At 38.4% G+C, this 16,635-nt stretch overlaps 1 protein-coding gene across 3 annotated transcripts in view; it reads left to right on the forward strand.

The window, feature by feature from the left end:
* The window catches only part of CTNNA2 (catenin alpha 2), a gene marked incomplete at its 5' end in the record, with an annotated part of 461,863 nt that overhangs the window by 377,296 nt on the left and 67,932 nt on the right, over positions 1-16,635 (forward strand). For all 3 annotated transcript variants that reach the window (XM_082482395.1, XM_082482396.1, XM_082482397.1), the window contains 2 exons: positions 14,723-14,815; positions 15,098-15,254. In XM_082482395.1, coding sequence (XP_082338521.1) covers positions 14,723-14,815; positions 15,098-15,254 — 250 coding nt within the window. The remainder of the gene's footprint in view (positions 1-14,722; positions 14,816-15,097; positions 15,255-16,635) is intronic.

Raw genomic sequence — 16,635 nt, forward strand, 5'->3', positions numbered from 1 at the left:
AACGTTAAAAGAAACTTGGTTTGCCTACTCCTTAAGAAGAACACAGGGAGGTGTTATTCCTCACCTGCTCTACAGATAAGCAAACTGTGGGTTAAAATTAAAAGTATTGTTAGCATCCATCACCTTATCCAGATATATTCATGGGTGCAATTACTGCTTCTCAAAGCAGCCTGGAATGGACCTGAGAGGAGACTCAGTAATACTCCATTTTATTGTATGTGTCCTTGCATTTCTGATGTTTTTCAGTTTTTTTCCTGTTCCGGGATGGTATCTTAGGAATCATTTAATCTAAAGACAGATCTTGGAACACTGAGTGATGACCTGTACTTTGATGAAGGATAACTTCCTAATCAACACAGAGGAAAAAATCCAATAATTCATTCACCTGTGGCGAATTTTAAAGGTGATTTACTCAAAAGTTCTTATGGAAAAAAGAAACCAAAGCGTGGAGCAACTCCTTTCTTACAGAAACAAGAAACCAAAGTGTGGAGAAACTCCTCAGCTCGACCTAGGGTTTCCTGTTTCCAGAGTGATATTTAAAGTGTTGGCTTAAACGTATCACAAAGGTCAGGAGTCCCTATTAAGGCATGCTAAAACATCCTCTTACTACAAATACGTTGTCTTGTAACCAACACGGAACCCCACAGAAAGATAACAACTGTTCTCCTTCCTAGTTGACAGTTTTTCAGATGTGCAACTCCTGCTGTAGTTTTGTAGGAAGTAATATCTTTTATTACACAAGCAGTTCTGTAAACACTTTATGTAATGAGTCCTAGTTTCTTAGAGATTTTGTGGTCAAGTGTCAGATCCAGATGCAGCTTTTCCCACAGAATCTATGAAATCTCTCACCTACTCGAATTCCTCGGTGTGGGCTACCAGGTAAACTCATTCCTCAGTGAGGCACTAAGAGGCTAATAAGATTTGTGTTCTCAAAACAGTTGCCTGTTTTCATTGAAATTTTAGGAATTTAATTTTCACTGAGACACAAGCTTATGTCGCTTTGAATTAAATTAATCAAAAGCTTAAAAAAATTATTAAGATGGAGTGGTGCGGAGACTATCTGCAGATTTATCATAGACCCACTGGCCACAGACTTTGAACTAGCAGTTTGCAAAGGAGCGCAAACGCATGCTGATATTGCCATTAAGTCTAATAGCAGAGACAATGGACTTATTATACCATCTCTGCACACCAAGAGGACCATAAATCAGAGCACAGTGAATTAAAGATCTCTATCTGCAGTCCTGTTTAGAACTTTGACGTCAGTTTTGATTTCTTAGTTACACATTTGTTCCCATTTTATGTTTAATGCGAAAAGTCACATGAAGAGCTTTTGATATAAAAAAAACATTATGAAAAACTATTTGCGTGTGAGCTGCATTCATATGATAGTTGGGTTTTTTTTTTTTGAGGAGTCAAAGAAAAAGCCAGAAACAGCACTCTAATACACAAGAAATAAGCCTGGTTTTGTTCAAATGGTTTTGGATATTTATGAGCTAATGATGATCCTTTGAAAAGGTAATCAGCTTTTATGCATAGAACTGCAAATGTGTGAGAACGCAGATAAAATGTATGACTGAGTCAGAATGTAACAGGTTCTAATCAAATAAATTATATGATTGATTTTACAACTAAGATGAAAATTTCTACATTCTTATTAGTACTTTAACAAAAACAAAATTCTAGGGGAAAAAAAAAAAACCCTAAGAAGGTAGACTTAAATTAGGAGAAAATATAAGTTGAGGTTATGAATTACAGCACACTGAATAATTAATAGTGGGATTTTTTAATGTATTGCCCTTTCAGAAGAGAAGAGAGAACTAAATATAAATGCAGTTTTTCTCACCTCATTATCCTTTACTTATCTGTAAGCACAGATCGAAGTGTAAGGTTTCTCAGTGACATCTCTTTTGCCCGCATCTTTTTAATAGGTATAGAAGAGACCATGTGTCATATAGAGGTAGTTTAGGCTAAAACTCTACTAAGGATTATGTTTACGGTTGAAAAAGGTGGATGAGTGTGTGCAAGTGCTTAGGTCTGTGTCTTCACTGTGGTTAGCTTACTGGTATAAACTGCAGCTGCTGTTAAACAACCGTATGTAAGTCTTTCTGTTTCTGGTCGTACAAAAAGTATGGATATACAGTGATAGGAGAAAAAGGGAGGAGTAATTGACAGACTATTTTTTTTATAATATGAAAATGGGAAAATACTTCTTATATCCACATATTGGTTTTCTGTTAAATACTCTGGGTCTTTGTTTCTTGGTGTCAGACACTTGTATTGTAAAACTAATTATCATGAATATGACTTTTTCAAGATAAAAGGGGATGTATTAGCAGGAAAAGGGGCTACTAAACAGATGAGTAAACCGAATGATATTTTGAGCCAATATGAGCTTTCTCCATGCCAGGGTTAAAACATACTGACAGGAGGAACAGGAAAGGGAACATCTAGTTCTGTTGCCTTGTCTACACATTCTGGTTCTGGGCAGATGACATCATTCTGCATTACTGTTGAACCATTACTAAATTATTGTAGAAACATTTTATAGACTATTGCACAAAAATTTGATACGTGTAAAATCAATCTTTCTCTGAATGTGACTTTGTAAGCCTTTAAAATATTACTCTAAACAAAAAACTCTTCACTCACCCCTATTAATGCAATCAGTATTTTACAAGGTTTTGTCTTTGAGCAAGGGAACTGATAAGTCTTGATTTCTTGAAAATAAATTTGCATTCAACATGCCATGATAATCTCAGATTTCTTTTACGCTAGCAATCTTCCTTCTCATACAATACCTACAGGTTTTCTCCAATCTTTTGAATGGAGTATCACCATTTCTACTTCTGCAATGTCTCCAGTTTCCATGTATGCTCATATCCTTTCATCCCCATTAACTTCCTCATCTTATCTTCAAAGCCTCCTTCTACGTTTCCTATCTATGTGTCCTGTGATGGCTGGATAAATGCAGTATGAACTGTGGCTGAACGAGTGTTTGTGCTGACCAGCGCTTCCAGATTGTCAAGTAGGCCAAATAAAGCAAAAGCCTGAATTCTCCCTCAGGGGGACACTCATCTTGATGCAGACGTGGGCTTTCATGTAAGTTAGGGGATGATCATGTAAGTTAGGGGATGACCAGTACACTGGTCATAAATCCTAACCTTGCCTCAAAGGCAGGGTCATGGATGAAGCACAAGGACTAGAGGTACGTTTCCCCTTAATGAGAATAAAGTAATGTTTACATAGATACCAATGCAGGAGTGACTACTTCAGCACACCAAATTTTGGGGTTTTCACGTGAACAACAAGTTGCTATTGCTGGATGCTTATATAGAATTTAAAGATGTCCCCATCTGTGCTATCAATCACTAGCAGCTGCAATAGATTGCTATACAATTCTTTCTTTATCTGCTCAACTTCAGCCCTAAAATTGGTTCCATCTAACTCGCGAGTTATGTTTCTTTAGGGATCAGTAATTATAGTTTGTGATTTGTTTATACCCTGGGGTGTCTGATATCAAACTGTGTTATCAAACTTCAAAGCTTCTGTTGCTATCATGAACTTTTTTGAGTTCCTACCACAATCTCCTGTTTTTCTTCAATAACTGTAAAAATGTAGCTTCCTGATCACATAACTAACATTTAATGATCATAGCCTAGTCAGGCATGCATCCCTGTTCCAGGGTAACTGTTTGCCAAAATAGTGGACTGTTATTAGATAGATGGATTGCTTTGGTAACTACTTACTATTAATATCCGTTAATTAAAGCACTACCAGGGGTATGTTGTCAAAATTGCTTTATGGGATCAACTCGTACACATTGCAGCTTTGTAAATCTTGTTTCCATAGGACACCAACTGCCCTTTTGCCCCTTGAGTATTTTGGTATATACATTGTTCATGATTCATTATGACTTTTAATAGCAGTGGCCTTGATCACAGATTGATTAGAAAGGATTAATACATGAACACCCTGAATTTCTTCCTTGTTTGTTCATATACTAAAACAAGAAATTCTTTCGGCCTTTTCGCGTGCTTTGGAGCTTAAAAGTTACTGTTGGTTAAAGGTTCTGCTGTCTGACATTTCAGAGATGTTGCTATAGTTTTTGGTGTTCCTCTATATTCTTTGTTCATGGTTTTTTTTCAGTATGAATAGACCAGGTATGTAAGAATGGCGTAAGAAAGACTTTACCTATTGTCAAATTAAATAGAAAAATAACCTGGTCCTTCTAACAGAGGCAAAAGAGCCCTGAGATGGGTCACTGGTCTCTGACCTATGTAGAAAAAATTCTTGTAGTTGGACATTTTACTTTTGCTTTCTACGAAAGGAAGAAAATATACGTGCACCATTGCAATATAAAATGCTTTTATACCTGTAACTCAGAAAGTCAGTAAATCAAATTAATAAATTCTAGCTATACTACCTAGACTCAGTACATATGTTAGCTATGTAGTTTAGAACAGGATATCTGCTTCATGGCCCACCTGAATAGATGGACAACAGAGAAGAGATCCGCTACAGCTTTATAAGCTGCTTTCTTGTAGGAGAAGGACTTGCTGCATTTCACCAGTGCAATGCTATATTGCTCAAGATCCTTTTAAATTAGTAGAAACCTGGTCTTAACTGTGTTCTTGAGACTATGTCCTGCTCTTCTTGGTTTACTACAGCTGTTTGTTGTTTATTTCTTCAGCAATGGATGCACATGTATACAGAGAAAATTCAGAAATTACATCAATATAGGGAGCAAATCGCTGAAGGGAGTGATCCTTTGTATCTGAAACTGAATGCCCCACTACATTTCCCAACTCCTGTGGGAGCAAACCTCAGGAGAGAAGCCCTCTTCTGCTGTCCTCATCTCCGTCCCTGCTGGCTGGCTGGGAGGTAGATGGGTTCCCCACTACTACTATCAATTAATTATATTCCAGCTGAATGCCTCAGAAACACATCTGTAATTCCTAAGGGAGTTTTCTGTCAAAGCAGAAAGCATTTCTATTGATTTCAGCTGTGGGAATTAACATCCACACCCACTTTTCTAAAGTCCTTGGATTTCAAGCTGTTTAGAGATATGGTGGAACAAAGAACCCCTGACAGATGTATGCCTAGTCTTTTAATTGTGGGATCGAGTCTTCATATATGGTAACTGGAACAGCTCCGAGCCTGTTTGTTCTAGCTGAGGACACAGGTCGATAGTTCTGGGCAGTGCTCCACTCTAAGTGCCCAACAGCATTGTCTGAATAATTTTACAAATGAAACTTCAGAGGTTTCCAGAATTATTTGTCTCAGATGTAAAATGCTCTGAAACAACTGCCTGCCTTTTCTATAATCAATTTGCTTTGCTCTGTTTTCCATAGAGAATGCTTGTGCTCACCCTGCTGAGAAATCATACTGACCTGGAAAGTTGGTCTAAAATTGCAGATGCACATTAGCATCATACCCATCTTGTTGTAGTAGGTGTTTGGACCACAGGAGGGGGTTTCTTACGCATGCCATCAGGCATATTTATCGTGGTTGGGACTCATGGGTGTGGTGTAGAAACTTGACCTGTTTCAGGAAGAAACAATTGTATGGTCAAATTCCATGTAAAAAGAAAAAAAAAAAAGTCATCAGTATTTACTGTTGGGGAATATATTTTTTTCTTCCTATCTAAAATCAGTATTATTGTCTAATGTTAGAAGTAAAGCATCAGGTATAATACAATACCCTTTTCTTGTATTCTTTACTGGCAGCTCTGAAATGGAACATGAACCAATATTGGTGTGTTTTTTTTGTTTTCCAGTTATGAAAATAGTCAAGTAGAAGGATTTTTTCAAGGTGATTCGTTTTTTATCTCACTTCTATTCCATCCTATAAGCAATAATCATGGTATGCTCCGGAATGGTCCTACAAAGGGAAGAGATTCAGATTGTATTAACAACATTTCACTGAAATTGTCTGAAGCTAAGATTTTTGTATTTTGAATTGATCTGTCAGTACACATGAGGCTTCTAACACTTAGATTTGTTTCAAAAATCTCAGTCCAAGATCCACTGAATTTATTCAAGTCAGAGTTACTTCGAACTTTACCAAAAGCAGAAATCTCTTAAGGCTCTTTCAACTAAATCTGATATGGAGGAAGTCTCAAGGGAGTTTGAGTAAGTCAAAAAGCCTTATTCCTGTAGAAAGTATGAGTGAATATGCTGTTCACCTTTTGAGAAGTGAAAAGAGTTTTTCATAGGTTCAGTGGGCAGCATATAGGACATGAAATAAACCATTCAACTGTTGTGCTTAAAATTCTCTGTAACTTTCTAATGTCCTGCTGTTACCAACCTGCTTAGAAAAGTACAGAGTATTGTAAATGCTGAGTAGTTTATATTAAATACGTTCAGGGTTTGATATTAAAAAAATTTAATAGCAAACATTAAACTCAGTAAATTAGATCAAATTAGATCATTAGTAATTTACAAAAGAAATGCTTTTTTTAGTGCTGTGCATACAATTAGATTTTTTAATACATGTGAATGGGTGTACATATGAACAACTTAAAAATACATCTAGTATTTAGATAAGACTATGTGACTGGTTAATATAAATGAGACTATTGGCAATGTTATCCAGTTTGAGGTTCCCCCCACGCCGTATGCAATAGGTACTGAGGAGGAGACTACAGTCTAATATTTTCGTGGTAGTACAAACTGGCACTGCATGAAGAGGAAGAGGAATCTGCTGCAATATGTACTCTCAGTGACATTTTGATTTTTTGGCACTTGTTTGTGTATCTGCAAAAACATCCCTTCTAGTGATAAATAGAGTTTTGCTCATAATATAATGCTTCAGTGAGTAGCGACGATAAATAAGTTGAAGATCTTGGGTAACTTAGCGTCAACTCTGTGCTCTCCTTTAGAAAAAATCTTTTATTTGTTGCTCCATGAATATCACTGGGCTGCCTACAGCAGTACCAACATTAATATATGTCAAAACTGAAGGATTTTGAGATTGTAACAATATCTGGATAAATTACTAAGTGAATGGATAAATAATTACAAATAGTCAAGATACCACAGTTCAGCAAGTTACCATTCATCAGCTGAAACGCGGTAACAGATTATTTCATAGAATCATAGAATACCAGGTTGGAAGGGACTTCAAGGATCATCTGCTCCAATCTTTATTGACAAAAGCACAGTCTAGACAAGATGGCCCAGCACCCTGTCCAGATGAATCTTAAAAGGGTCCAATGTTGGAGAATCCACCACCTCTCTGGGGAGATTATTCCAATGGCCGATTGTTCTCACTGTAAAAAATTTTCCTCTTGTATCCAGTTGGAATCTCTCCAGGAGTATCTTGTACCCATTACCCCTTGTCTTTTCCATGTGACTCTGTAAAAATGGAGTCTCCAATTTGTTTGTATCCACCCTTTAAATACTGGAACATGGTGATAAGGTCTCCCCTAAGCCTTCTTTTCTCAAGGCAAACAAACCTAATTTTCTCAGCCTTTCTCATAGTGCAGGCTTCCCAGTCCTTTGATCATCTTGGTTGGCCTTCTCTGGACTTTTTCCAGCCTGTCCACATCTTTTTTGTACATCAGGGATGAAAACTGAACACAGTGCTCCAGGTGTGTCCTTACAAGCACTGAGTAGAATGGGCTAATGACTTCTTTATCTCTGCTGGTGATGCCCTTGTTGATGCAAGCCAGCATCCTGTTGGCTTTCTTTGCTGCAGCAGTACACTGTTCACGTGTATTGAGCTTGTGGCCCACTGGGATCCCCAGGTCCCTTTCCACAGAGCTGACCCCCAGCCAGGTAGATCCCAGTCTGTGCTGCACTCCTGGATTGCTTTCCCAGGTGCGAGACCTTACATTTTTCCTTGTTGAACTTCATAAGGTTCTTGTTAGTCCACTCTTCCAGTCTATCCTGGTCTTCCTGCAGGGTGGCTCTCCATTCTGAATTGTCCACTTCCCCACTCAGTTTGGTGTCATCAGCAAACTTCATCAGGCTACACTTGATCCCATCATCCAGATCACTTATGAAGATACTAAACAGCAATGGACCCAGTAGTGATCCCTGGGGGACCCCACTTGTGACAGGTTGCCAGTTTGAAAAGGAGCTATTTGCCAACACACCCTGGGTGCAGCCTGTCAGCCAGCTCCCCACCCAGCACATAGACCACTTGTCTAGACTGTAATGCATCAGTTTCTCTAGAAGGAGGCTGTGCAAAACCCCGTTGAAAGCCTTAGAGAAATCCCTGTAGACAATGTCCGCTACTTGCCCCTCATCAACTGAGCTGGTTACTTAGTTGTACAAGGCAATCAGGTTTGTCAAGCACAATTTACCCTTGGTGAATCTGTGCTGGCTTTTCCCAGTCACATGCTTCATTTGACTTGTGATAGCCCCCAGGAGGATTCATTCCATAACTTTCCCAGGGACTGAAGTAAGACTGATGGGCCTGTAATTTCCTGGATCCTCCTTTATGTCCTTCTTGTAGATGGGGGTGACATTAGCCTTCTTCCAGTCTTCTGGTCCCCCGATCTCCACAACTTCTTGAAGATTATGGAGAATGGCCTCGCAATGACATCAGCCAGCTCTCTGAACACCCTCGGGCGGATATTGTCAGGGCCATTGATTTTCAGGGGTCAAGGTCCTGTTACAGTTCTCATACCAACTCTTCCTTTACTGGCGGTGAGTCTGTGTTTTCATCGACCTGGATTGTTGTTCCCAAGGCCTGGGGCCTAACAGTGCTGGTAAAGACAGAGGTGAAGGAAGTGTTGAGAACCTCAGCCTTTTCAGCATTGTTGGTGACTAGTTCACCTCTCCTGTTTAACAGCAGGCCAATATTTTCCTTCCATTTCTGCTTTTTGTTAATGTACCTGAAGAACCCTTTCTAGTAGTTTTTGACGTCTCCGGCCAATTTCAACTCAAGCTGAGCTTTTGTTTTTCTAACTGTATATCTGCACGCCCTTGTAGTTCTCACTGGATATTTGTCCACTTTTCCATCTCTGGTATGCTTCTCTTGGTTTTGAGCAGACTCAGAAGCTCACAGCTAAGCCAAGAGGTCTCCTGCTCCACCTACTTCCCTTACCATTAAAGGGGATGAACTGTTTTTGTGCTTCCAGGAGTGTGTTCTTGATAAACTCCCAGCACTCAATCTCCTTTATCCTCTGTGGAAGCTTCCCATGGAATACCTCCCAGCTGAGCTCTGAGCAAGCTGCAGTTTGTTTTTCTAAAAATCTAAAACCTTTTTCTTAGTAGTGACTTGCAGCATGCTCAGCAGGATCCTGAACTCCACAATATTGTGATTGCTGCAGCCAAGGCTGTCACTAACCGACATATTACAAAGCAGGTTTTCTTGGTTTGTGAGTGGCAAGCCCACTAGTGTCTCTTTCCTGGTTGGCACATCTAACATTTGTATGAGGAAGCCGTCCTCTATGCATTCCAGGAACTTTATGGATGACATGTGAGCTGCTGTATTGTTCTTCCAACAAAAGTCTAGGTAGTTGAGGTCACCCATAGGAACGACGTTCTGTTGACCCCAAGCTTGCTTAAGGGACCCAAATACTGATTCGTTGGCCTTAATTGTCTTGGACTGGTGGTTGGTAGCAGATGACTACTGTAAGATTCCCCTTGGAGGCGACCCCTCTGATCTTGCCCCAGAGGCATTTGATAGGGCTTCCACAATCGCCGTAGCTGACTTCTATGAATTCAAGGTTCTCCTTGGCTTGGCTTTAGTCCACTGTGCATGTTATAGAAGTCCCTTACTTAAACTACCTTCAACTCAAGCTGAATAACTCAGAAAGTTTCAGTTTCTCAAATGTATGGTGTAGACAGGTAAGTTTGATGGTGCCTTGGGTTTCTTTAAGTTTCCCTAAGAAAATAATAACTTGCTGTAAATTTTCTTCTTCCTAATATTTCCATCAGTTAATTACAGTGAAAAAATAAATGATATAAATAGGAAATACATGTATGAAATGTTTTTTTAAAAGCATATTTGCAAAGAATACACAAAACTAAGATATAAATTGATTGCATTCTCTATTTTAGAATGGTTAAATGGTTCGGGATGTTGAATAGAGCTTTTTCTTTTTTGTATAATTTCTTTTAAGCAATCTATGGTGGAAAAAAAAAAAGAAAAAATTAAAAAATGGACTACATACATTAGCTGCAATATTCTGCAGCCTTTGCATTGATGTTGTTCCTTTGTTATAGTGTATACTGGTCCCCTTTTTACATTTGTGCTCTAAGCAATGGATTTCTCTTTTTTTTTTTTTTTTTTTTTTTTTTGACTGTTTACTTACATTAAATTCAGAACAGCCATGTTAAATTTTTGAATTTATGTTTGAACCGAAGACAATACATTTTGATAGTCATAATTACCTTTAATAATACAAAGAGCTCAAGTCCGAATTGGAAATAGTCTAGTTTAAAAACACAGTGAAAGGTAACCACACCTAATTTTCATCAGTATAAAAATAAAGTAAATTGATATGAAAGATCCTTGATTACTTTTGTAAGTGCAATTTTATGGCAGAAATAGAATTTTCCTGTCCTAGGTAGTATGAGGGCAAATGCAATGAAAAAGCACTAATCCAAACTTCAGTCAAGTGCACAGTGCCATGAGAGGTAACAGTCTGCACTGACGTTTGTGCTGCCTATCTTCACTGTGGTTGTTACCCGTGCTAGAGAGAAGAAAATGAGTGTAGTCATTGCCTCGCCATACAGTACTTACACCTCCAGCTGATGTGTAAGTATGCCTTTAGGAATAAATCCTGTCCTTGGTGTGTCCTTTCAACAACGGTAATACAAATTTGCATTAGAAACAAAGTCTTTCACCACTCCCATCTGCTATACAGCAGAAAACTGCTTGGGGCTGAAATACAACCAAATACATGCAAATACATTTTAGTGAGACTTATCCAGCATATGTTTTGAATAACTGAAACTAATGGAACTGTTTGCATGATTAAAGATAGATACCTAGCAAGGTGCAGAATTGCATCTTGGGCTATCAGTGCCAGTGGTAGGAAATTAATATGAAGGAGTTGGTATGTGCTTTTTCACCTCCCCAGTTCTAGGATTGGTTCAGTGGATTTGGTGATTGCAGAAAAATACAGCATCACTGGAGCTGGAGTGTTTATTTTCTTGCTCATTACTTTTCTGTGCTCTTGCAGGACAGGTTTAAGGTGTTTAGCAATTGTTTTGATGGTATAAGAGTAGCTTAGCAGACCTGAAATTCTGGACAATAATGTTTATCTACACAGCAATTTCACTGTTATTAAGTTCTCCATGCATTTCGAGGATGACTCACAATTCATTGATTTGGGTATTTAAAATGTATTCATTCATATAAATACTCTTCAGCCACATTGATCTTAATATAAACTTAAGTTCTGTTTAGGCAATCAGTGAATTCAGTGTGCTTAAGGAACTTAGTTAACAGAAAAAAAAAACGGGAAAGAAAAAAAGAAAAATTAATTACTTGGTTACTTTCACAGCCTCTCATGAAATCTCTTCTTCAATGCTTTGGTGGAGACAGAGTACTTGAAGCATAAAAGTAAAGGCTGTCAAATCAAAGTTTTGGCAAATTGGCAGCTACAATGATATGCAGCCTTTTTTTATTATTATTTTCCAAGCTATCTGCTCCATCCAACTCAGGAGTGGTGTATTAAATGAATTCCCAACCTTGAAGAGTGTGGGTTCTTCACAACACATGTTGTGTTAAATATACACATGCAAAACAAGTTATAATGCACCTCAATACCTTTCAGTAATACCCTTTCCAACGGTCATTAAATAATAAACTAGATACATCTAGAGGATGAGATGGTCAACCAAAGGCCTGAAACAATCTCTGGAAGTGCCTTTCTCTTTATTTTCCAGAGATCAGTTTAGCACCTAACTGAAGTGTCTCAGCTAAGTGGGAGGGAATTGGGTCTCAAGTTTTTTGGTCATGGTTTTGCGTAGGAAAAATATCTGAGGTTGCTGAATTTATAGTAGTCTAAAGCATGTTGAATTACCTTGTGGTTTCTATCAACTGAGAGCATGCATACGGACCTTGCTGTGCCAAGAATCTTAATTGACGGTAACTTGATGGTGTATGTGATAACAAAGTCAATCAAAATAATTAAATAGTGCTGTATCTAGTGATTGGGTGCACTTAAAATTTGTACTGTTTCACAGATCCTGCTTACATGACAGCACTGAAATGCAGGCCTTTGCAAGTAATGTCTATTTCTTGCCGTGTTTTAAAAATAAGTTGTGGGTAAAGTCATAGTATTTCTGATTTGTAGTTCTAAATTCAATTTTATCCAGATTGCATCTACCTTTGTAGGATTTGCTTATCTATACGCTTATTTGACTTAATCAGATCTTCCTGTGGTACAGGCTGGCTGGCATACTCCCTGCCGAGTCGTAAAAGTAGTATTGCTTTCTGACTGCTGATGATACATGACCTTATTTATGCAAGACCACATATATATACAACATAAATATACCACAGAAACTATTTAGTTAGGATTATAAACAATATGTATAATTATTTTTTAAACAGATAACTGTAATGCTCTTTTGATGCACATTTAATATAGCCATAGATTACATTTGTACTCCTTCTGTATTGATAGTAGCACCCAAAACAATGTACTGAACTCTACATTATTTTACAAAAAAGGAGAAAAAGTTTTCTCTGGTTATCTCAGTATCCTTCCTTGGAAAACCAAGACACTTTTTACAATATCCAAATATTATCTCATCAGATTCTACTGAAAGAGTAGTTGACAGAGACAGACAAGAAATAAGTTTTATTTTCGCTGATTTTTTCTGTGAAGATTTCTTCCAAGAGAACTCAAAGACCTGCTTAATAGTTTGCCATTTCATGACACCCAGCCCCTTTCAGTCACATATCTCACTGCTATCTGAGGAAAAAGTAAGATAATGGTGCATCTGGAGCCTTAGGACAGATTTTCATCATGATAATCGCAAAAAGAAAGGGCAATCTGAAAAACCACTTATTTAAAATACAGAAAATAGCTTTTGCTGAACTTAATATCATTTGCTAGTTTTTAAGGTCTGTAATTTCCACTCATGTTACTGCATTCTAATTATTATCCTGCTTAGCTTTTGTTTCTCATGAAGATTAAAGTGGTCTGTTTGATGTGTGCAAAGAAATGACTACAGAAAATGGTAAATTAGTTGGAAGATGTCATCTTAGGAGAACGTTTTTGACATGAGCGCTGTAAGGCTGTTAACAAACAGACTAACTCATTTGTCTCACCATGAAATGAAAATAAAAATCACAACGTTATGATAAAAACTTGACTAGGAAATGCCTGCAAGACTCTTTGAAGCCTTAAGTTCTTTTCTTCGCTGGGCTTTGGCACCATGATATATGCAAACCACGTTCTACATAGCTGAGAAGTGAAATAGGTTCTGTGCAGAACAGATGGACCAGGGCTAACGTGGCGATGTGCACTGGAGATGAGAACAGATTAATACCACAAGGGGAGACTGGAGGAAAATTGGAAAGATGGGGGTATTTGAACTAATTCATGAATCATTTCCAACTGATAGTTATGCCTTCAGGCACAGTGAATAATATCAAGGAAGCATATTTAAAATTTTATAAGTTTGTTTTAATGTAGATCAGAATGAAGAGCCATACTTTTGGATGATCAAAAAAAAAATCTTGTGTTCTCTCCTCCTAGAATGTACCTTTGTGATTTAAATATCACTAATGAGCTTAATTATGTGCACTGTGGCATGAATTGCTTTTTGGAAAACCCATGGCAGATTCAGGACTTGGCACAAAGCTCTGGGGAATGGATTTTTTGCAAGAAGCTGTGTATTAGCTGGGAGAACGTGCTCTGCACTTGCATCCAGGCCACAGGGAAGCAGCTCTGTGGTGTCTGGAGGCATGGTCTGATTGCTAGATCTCGTGCAGGTGTCTGAGTTTCCCCTGTCTTCATATTAACAAGCAGCCTTCAGACTTGTGAGGTTCAGACTTCCCAAAGCTGTGCCAGAGCAAGCACATGTAGATACCTACATCTTTGAATGAGATCTTCAGGCATATGTTACAGAATGAAGCTTTCAACAGAAACTTTTCACATGACCAAGTTATGATACTCTTGCTAATGGACATTTTACTCTGGCAGGCAATCGTGTAGAAATAAAGAAGTCCACCTGAGAATTAAACCAATTTTAACATTCATAAAACTTATCAGGATCTGAAACAACGAAGATACTTGAGAAATAGGTAACTTCCCAGGATCAGTGAAGGTATCAGAGTTTTGTTTAGGGGGTGGAGAAAGCCCCATTCCACGTGCTAGGACATCAAAGATCCTTCATTTTGCAAAGCTTAGAGAGTGTGCATGAGCCTGATTACTAGTATTCATAATGGATGTGATTAATAAAAGGAAAAAGAAACTGTGAGGAAAGGAAATGCACAGGTAATGGTCTGGTTGCTCTGCATTCTCTGTATGACTTCTCAGGGGTTTATTTTCAAGCTATATTGGAGGATGTGAAACACTTGACCGTGCAGGCAGATTTGAGGAAAATCTAATGAACGTGGCTACTTCAGTGTGCTAGTAAGGAAGTAATCTACATGGGTTTCTGTTCACCAGCAGAGAAGATGCTGTATCATTCCTCTTGTATACAATTCTTTCATTTCAGGCAAGGCTCAATAAGAAGAGAGAGTGGTATAAAATGGACCGCTTGCCTAAAACTGGATTCTCATTCTGCTGATTTCATTGCAGGTTGCAAATCTGGCCTGTTCAATCTCGAATAATGAAGAAGGTGTGAAGTTAGTCCGTATGGCAGCAACACAGATTGATAGTTTGTGCCCACAAGTAAGTAAGATTCCTGTTAAAAAGTACTTGAGACCTCTTGGTATTAAAAAGCATCGGTTACCTGCGACAGGCAAAACAGCCTAGATGAAGATTCTAGCCTTGCCTTTGTCATTACATTGTTTCCTACTTTCCATGAACTGTGAAAAATACGTTCATGTCTTGAGACCTGCACATCAAACGGGGTGTAATGCTGTATTTTTAACACAGTTCATTGTCTATTTGTTCTTTCCCTTGTGAAAAAAAATATTGCCACTCCTCGTAACAAATGATTTTGAATAACAGGTAATAAATGCTGCGCTCACATTGGCTGCCAGACCCCAGAGCAAAGTAGCACAGGACAACATGGACGTCTTTAAAGATCAGTGGGAGAAACAAGTGCGAGTTCTCACTGAAGCTGTTGATGACATCACTTCGGTGGATGATTTCCTGTCCGTTTCAGGTACTGGGGTCAAGGGACTCTTCTGAAAATAAATTCAAGTAGTGGGTCAGAGCAATGAAAAACTATAATTACTAAAGCATCATTATTCCATTAGTCTGTCCTTATTGGAGTGCTGATCTCCTACACTCAATAGGAGCAACCAAGCCATGCCAATTAATCCCTGGTAGCAATCGTTAGCTTTTCCTTTCCAGAAAACAGCAACCTATTTGTGCTTCTATTTCTAGAGAAGTTTTGTTTCCACTCAGCCACAAAGTGGGGTTTTGGCCACCTTTAAAAAATTTATTACAGACCTGTGACAGGCTGACTGTATTTGCAAAAAAGTTTTAGAGTCCTCCTGCAGTTGTGGGTAGGAGGGGGAAAGATGAACTTGCCTTGCTTTGTTTTGTGGCTTTGCTCAGATCAGCTAAGCAGTGGGTTAGATATACCACACTGTCCCGGCCCCCTTGATCATCCCTACCGGGTAACCAAGCCCTGAAAAGGGATAGAAAGAAGGGAAATAGGCAGATGCTGCGTATGATTCCCTTCCAGATATGTTGTCAGGACATGACCAGTGTATACATTTCCAGAGAGCTGGGAAGCTCTCTGGGTCCCGGAGTTATTGGTGTGGCAATGCAACCAGTCGGAGAGAAGGAGTAAAGTAGTATGAGAAACAGCAAACCTTTGCACTTCTCTGACCTCGCTAGGAAGAATTGAAGTGCAAAGCAAGTTATTCTGTGGAAACAGACAAAGTATCTTAGTCCTTACATAAAGAAGGGATGGAGAAGAGAAGGATGTTGACTCCTTGGGTCACAGTTGTTTCTCCATCCTCCTTGTAAAGTGCTACAGCTTGTGGCAGAGTGTATTGTTATAATAGTCATACACAATGGCTATTATAATTGCCAAGTGCCACATGTCTTGGGTTAATTGTCTGCTGCAGAAAACTCATTTTCCTATTATGGTTTGAAAGAGGTGAATTTCATTGTTGTGAATAAGGACAGAGTGTGCCTAGTGTGCTTAGTTTATTCTGACATCACAGAAAGAGTCGAACTTCAGGAGACAACTTGGCCTTAATTTTGTGTTTCATTCTACATTCTTTTCCTTGATGTTTCCTAAATTTCCTAATAAAAGTTTAAGATGTTTGAGAGAAAAAAATATTTACCCTTTAAAAAAATCCTTAATTTTCACTTTTGCCCTCCCCTTTATTTTGTTTGGTTGTATCCTGCTGTTATTAGTAACAGGGAAATGGTTTGGTTTAGTATAATTATACTCCACTGTTCAACATCACTGCTAGAGTGTTTACTGCAAGCCATGACAAGAAAATGAACTCTCAGAATAAAAGGGTACTTCAGAATCTGGTAGCACTTAGATTTTTATTTTTTTTTTTATTCAAAAGTTGAAGCTG

Source organism: Vanellus vanellus, assembly GCF_965231255.1.
Source record: "Vanellus vanellus genome assembly, chromosome: 4".
Lineage (NCBI taxonomy): Eukaryota > Metazoa > Chordata > Aves > Charadriiformes > Charadriidae > Vanellus > Vanellus vanellus.